The 6,185-nt window shown below is 58.6% G+C and overlaps 1 protein-coding gene across 1 annotated transcript in view; it reads right to left on the bottom strand.

The window, feature by feature from the left end:
* GPA33 (glycoprotein A33) overlaps nt 1-6,185 on the bottom strand; it is a 20,132-nt gene that overhangs the window by 2,248 nt on the left and 11,699 nt on the right. Inside the window, exon 5 of the mRNA XM_006764215.1 lies at nt 5,106-5,258. Within this exon, the coding sequence (XP_006764278.1) occupies nt 5,106-5,258 (153 nt within the window). The remainder of the gene's footprint in view (nt 1-5,105; nt 5,259-6,185) is intronic.

Genomic DNA, 6,185 nt, shown 5'->3' with positions numbered 1-6,185 from the left:
TGTATGTATGTATATGTGAGTGTCTGTTGTGTGAGTTTGTATATGTGGATGTATGTGGTGTGTTAATGTGTAGATGTGAGTGTGTGTAGGTGTGTGGTGTGTGTGTATATCTATATATGTGAGTGTGTGAGTGTGTATGAGTGTGTGGTGTGTGTGTATATCTATATATGTGAGTGTGTGAGTGTGTATGAGTGTGTGGTGTGTGTGTATATCTATATATGTGAGTGTGTGAGTGTGTATGAGTGTGTGGTGTGTGTGTATATCTATATATGTGAGTGTGTGAGTGTGTATGAGTGTGTGGTGTGTGTGTATATCTATATATGTGAGTGTGTGAGTGTGTATGAGTGTGTGGTGTGTGTGTATATCTATATATGTGAGTGTGTGAGTGTGTATGAGTGTGTGGTGTGTGTGTATATCTATATATGTGAGTGTGTGTATCTGGGAGGAGGGTGGGGGGCAGCTGTCTGTCTCGACTCTTCACTGTCCACCTCCCGTGGCCATTTAACTGTGGGAGCCGCAGCTTCGTGTCAGGGTGAGGGGCAGGGGGTGCTACCCCGACCCGCCTGAACTCAGGGGAGGCCCGAATGTGCTCAGGAGCGGCCTTCCTGCGAGTCCCGGCCCTGTGGTGTGTGCACCTTGGGAGGAGAGCGGGTGTCACTGTAGTTGATGTCCTGTCCTCTGAGACGCTCTGCTGTGACTGCAGTTTTGAGAGGAGGGTTAGGAGGCCTTCGTCCTCTCACCTGTGGCAGAACTAGCCTGTGTGGCCCTGCTGCCACCAGGAGGGGTCACTCTGTCCTGAGGGGACGGCCTACATGCAAGCCCGCCAGACATCCCAGGGGCGGCCACAGTCTCCAGTAACGAGTCCAAACTCCTCAGCGGGGTCCCCGGGCTGGGTCTGGTCCTGCCCCCCTCCAGCCTGCCTCCTGCCCCTGCCCCCGCTCCAGCCTCCCCTGCCCACGCCACTCTCGCCAGATTGTATTCCTGGGTCTGGACGAACCATCAATGCGCTTCCTCAGGCAGGAGGTCCCTGGTTCTGCCAGAAGCGACTGACTCTCCTGAAGTCACAAAACTATGAAATGATGAACCGTTAGCAAACATCCTCTTCAAGTCCAAGCAGGCGGCGAGGCCCCCCCGCCATTTCCCAGGTGGGGGCGGCAGGTACCGGAGCCCCCAGTGGCTGCTGTGGAGTTTATAGAAGGGAGTGTGATCGCCCCGCAGGGTCGCGGAGCTCCACGAGGAGCAGAATAAGATGAAAACGACCCTTGCTCCCACCAGCTAGAATAGCAGTGGGTGTTCCCTGTATTCATTCCCTCTGGAATACTGCTCATGCGATGCTCACATACCGAAGAGACCATGACTAGAACGGGTTTAGAAATCAGAGTTAAGGGTTAATTTTTTCTTTTTAACGACAGAACTCTCCTAGCTTGTGACATGCTAATGAGCACTGGGTGGCGAGGGTGTCATGGTCTCATTTTCTAAACTAAGGAGATTTTAAAAAAGAAGCAACTTGAAGGAACCCACTTTGGGACATGCTCTCCGACCTGGACATACTTCCAGGCGAATCAGGTTCCCTGCCTGGGCCGCTGGAGATGGGACTGCGCCTCCGTGCACAGCGCGGTGATGGAGGGAAGGCTTGTTTAGGGCACGCACCCGGGCTTCCTACTCGAGTCAGCACCCCTCCCCGGCTCCTCAAGCAAACAGAGGGCATTGGCGGCTGCCCAGTGCACACCCGGGGCGAGACCTGCTCTGATTCCCACTCGGGGCTCCCCAAACCCCCTTTCTGGAAAGGACCCGATCGCTCTGAGGCTGTTTCTGCTGCAATGGTGACCCCTTGTGGTCAAGATGGGAAACGCACCGGACAGCGGCTCCCACCTTCCCTCGCTCCGCTGAGCAGCCTGGTCTCCAGGGCACTGAGGTCAGTTGACAAGTTAACTTTCCTGTCCACGGCTTGGCTGCTGCCTCTGGCCTCCATGATCTTCCCTGGCTGCTGGGAGCAGGGTCCACGCCCACCCCTCAACCTCCTCCCTGTCGTGCTCCAGCCCCCAGAACCGGCCGCCCTCCCTCCCGGATATCAAATTTCCGCTCCTGTGCGTGGCTCCCTGGTTTACAGAGTGTGATCAGAGGTGTCCCCCACGGGCTCTCCTCTTGCCTCCTCACGGCCTCCCGGGAGGCGACAGAGCAAGGCCGGGCGGGACTACAGCAGCTGGAGAGTCAGGACCCGTCCCGTGTGCTGACCCCAGCTTCCCGCCCCCCTGCCGGCTCCGCCAGAGGAAGCGACTCTAATGTGAGCAGGGGAGCCCTGCTCTGCCGTCCACCGTGGACGGAAATGCTTATGTGAGAAACGGGTTTCCTCTGGCCCCGCAGGAAGCAGCGGGACAGGCTCTGCACGGCTCTGAGGCCTGAACGCCACCCACCGCACCTGGCACCAGGTGCCGCTCCTGTGGGCACCCCGCCAGCCCGCTCCTCCCGGTCACTCCCCGGCCCCCAGTCTGACTGGCAGGCGAAGCTTTTCAGCAGCGGCAAGTGCACTTCCCTGAACCTCCTCCTGTCCTCGGCTCTCCCCTGGGGGTTACGAAAGAAGAATGAAGTTCTGGCTTCTGACAACAAGAGGGTCTTTTCTGTTGGAGGCAGGAGAACTGTGAATGGGGTGCCCGTTTGGGGCGCGCCTCAGAGGAGCAGGTGGCCTCCCAGGCCCAGGGAGCCCCCCTCCTGGTGCACGGGCTCCTTTCAGTGCTGTCCCCGTGCTCCTCCGGAGCATGCTCCCTGCTCCTCGCCACCCCCACGCTCTGTGCCCCGCGGCCCGGCCTGGCTGCTCCTCCTCAAGGCCCCAGCCCACAGCAGCACCAAGTGCTCACATCCGCCAGGCCAGTGGTTCTCAACCTCGGCTGCACATGAGAAGCACCTGGGAATCTTTTTAAAATCCTGATTTCTGGGCCCCATCCTCCGGAAATTCTGTTTCTTTGTTGCTAATGTTGTGGCCCTGCCCCATAACAAAGAAACAGAATTTCCGGAGGCTGAGGCCCAGACATCAGGATTTTTAAAAGATTCCCAGGTGATTCTAATTAATGTGCAGCCGAGGTTGAGAACCACTGTGCCAGGCACTCCGTGCTTCCCCGGTGCGTTTATTAAACCTTCACAGCAATCCTGTGCACTGAACACTAGCAAAATGCCCATGTTTCATGGAGAAGCTACAGCACAGAGAGGCTGAGACGCTTGCCAAGGTCACACAGCGTGCCGTGCTGTCAGCCACGTGCAGTGCTGCCCGCTCCAGTGTCTCCTCCAGATGCCGCCTTACTGGCCTCTGCGTCCTCTGTGACCGCGCCACTGGGTGTAAGACTTGTAGACCTGGACCCGCTGCGCACACTTTGCTGCCCGAAGGGCAGACCGAGCAGTGGCCATGGCGGACCGCGGTGACCACTGCGGAGTCACGTTCCCAGCCAGAGAGGGGAGGCCACTGGCCAGGGGAGGCTGCCCGGCGGTGCCAGGAGGAGCTCCCGACACGCCCGGAGCAGACCTGCCAGCAGAAACGTGGGGCCCAAACTGGAAGCTTGCTGAGTCCACACCACAGCTTCCACGTCACATTAGAGGGAGGGGTTCCCGCAGTTCTGTCCTTTGTTACTTTCAAGAAGTTCTTGTTTTGCCCCAAACGAGTGAAGGGTGGAGTGGCAAGTTCATCCCGGTTAAACGGAAGCACCAGCTGGCATTCATGCGGCTCACAGGCCGGCGGCTGCTGCCCTCCCACCGACTTTTCCAGACACCACCTACCCTGCACGTGCCTACCCCACACACATGCCTACCCCATGCACACGCCTACCCCACGCACATGCCTACCCCACGCACATGCCTACTCCACGCACACACCTACCCCACGCACACGCCTACCCCATGCACATACCTACCCCACGCACATGCCTACCCCATGCACACATTGCACATGCCTACCCCACGCACACACCTACCCCATGCACACGCCTACCCCATGCACATACCTACCCCACGCACATGCCTACCCCACGCACACACCTACCTCACAATGATACCTACCCCCCACACATGCCTACCCCACACACACGCCTACCCCACGCACATGCCTTCCCCATGCACACGCTTACCCCATACACATGCCTTCCCCATGCACACACCTACCCCACACACATGCCTACCCCATGTACACGCCTACCCCACACACATGCCTTCCCCATGCACACGCCTACCTCACACTGACGCCTACCCCACACACACACTACCCCACGCGCATGCCTACCTCACAATGACACCTACCACCCCCACATGCCTACCCCACGCACACACACTACCCCACGCACATCCTACCTCACAATGACACCTACCCCCCACACACACGCCTACCCCATGCACACGCCTACCCCACGCTGTACATCTCCCTCCCCTGTTCCCAGCCCACTGAGCTGGAAGACACCCCTGAGACCAAGGGCGCCTCTGGCCTTGTCTTATCTCCGAGAGCTCTGGGTGCAGCTGGCCAGGCAGCATGGGCACCAGGGCCGGTGCCCCCAGCGGGGCTCCCACACCATGGGCTCCAAGGTAAGGAGGGAGAATATTTATATAGTTTTTGGATTTTCCCTCCCAGTTTGTTTCCTGACCAAATGGTCAAACACCAAGCTCCCCAGGACAAGAGTGGCCTCCTGGCAACGGAACGGGCCCTCTCCGCAGCCTGGTCTCCTGGTGTGCAGCCATGAGGGGGTGCATTTGTGGAAGTAGGTTCAGGGGAGTCTGAGAAGGACCGGCGTAGGAGGGAATGGGGACAGGAAATTCCCACCCTGAGTGGAGCCACAGTGTTGGATGTGGGGCCTCAAATGTGAACTTGACATAATCGTACTCAGAGCTGCGACCAGGGCTTTCTCAGTGACTCCTGTGTCCTGGGCCTGAGGAAGCGCATCGCGCGCTCCCACCACGTGCTTCTCATGAAGCCACCGCTGTTGCTCTCAGCAACTGGGGGGAGGTAGGCGTGGCTATGAGAAACCCGCGCCCAGAGACATGACCCAGGACATAGCTGTGCCCACTGCAGAGTGGGACAGCCTTCCGGGCCCCCTGGAGGCCTGGCAGGCGGCTGCGGGGGGTGTGGTTACCTGGCGGGCCCTTCCGCTCCTGGTTCTGGAAGTTGAAGCTCTGCCAGCGGTACTGAGGGAGCGGGGAGCCCTCCTTTGACTGGCAGGTCAGCTGGATGTCGCTCCCAATCACGGTGTCGCCCAGGATGCTGCAGTCCGGTTTGGAAGGTGGCACTGTGCAGGGAGGGGCCAGAGGAGGCGTGAGAGGTGGGGCTTGGCGACAGCCACCTACCTCCCCCCCACGCGCTCACGTCTGCCGTCATGTTTGCTCCCAGGCAGAGAGATTCACAGCCGAGAGCTGAGAGGCAAGCGCTCCAGGTCAGCCCAGCACAGCACCTCCCCAGCAGCCCGTCCCCACCGCAGAGCAGCACGCACAGTGCGAAGCGTCCCCATGGCCAGTCCCCTCTGTCCCCTCTGTCCCAGCAGCCCTTACACCCGCTGCGGGGACCCCGGAGACCTCAGATCTCAGTTGGCTGGTGTCCGCTCTCAGACAGGACGCAGATGCCACCTGAATACTTATTGCGGGCAGAGCCATGGGCAAGTGGAGCAGGGACACAATGGGCTGGAGGCCGCTGCAGGGCCTGCGCCTCCCACGGAGGACACCAGGGGGCGCCAGAGGCCGGGAGGCTGCGATCCCATGGGCACCAGGCAGGTGTCCCGGGCAAGGCGGCCTCCTTGGGTGACCAGGGCCTCGTGCCTCGTCCAACCTGGGTGGGTGGCGCCACATAATTAATGCCCTTGTGGGTCAGACCTAGCCCCGCGGGAGAGCCATTTGGAAAGAAAACTTTATTACTTATTTATTTATTTATTTTTAATATATTTTATTGATTTTTCACAGAGAGGAAGGGAGAGAGATGGAGAGTTAGAAACATCGATGAGAGAGAAACATCGATCAGCTGCCTCCTGCACACCTCCTACTCGGGATGTGCCCGCAACCCAGGTACATGCCCTTGACCAGCATCGAACCTGGGACCGTGCAGTCCGCAGGCTGATGCTCTATCCACTGAGCCAAACCGGTTTCGGCAAAAACTTTATTTTTTAAGATAAACTGCTGAATTTCTTGACATATAGTACAATATGATCTCTCTCACGCTTTTTTTT

This window comes from Myotis davidii, unplaced genomic scaffold (assembly GCF_000327345.1).
Source record: "Myotis davidii unplaced genomic scaffold, ASM32734v1 scaffold401, whole genome shotgun sequence".
In the NCBI taxonomy this organism is placed as follows: domain Eukaryota; kingdom Metazoa; phylum Chordata; class Mammalia; order Chiroptera; family Vespertilionidae; genus Myotis; species Myotis davidii.
The sequence above is the reverse complement of the archived record's forward strand: the minus strand, read 5'-3'. Positions and strand labels throughout refer to the sequence as shown.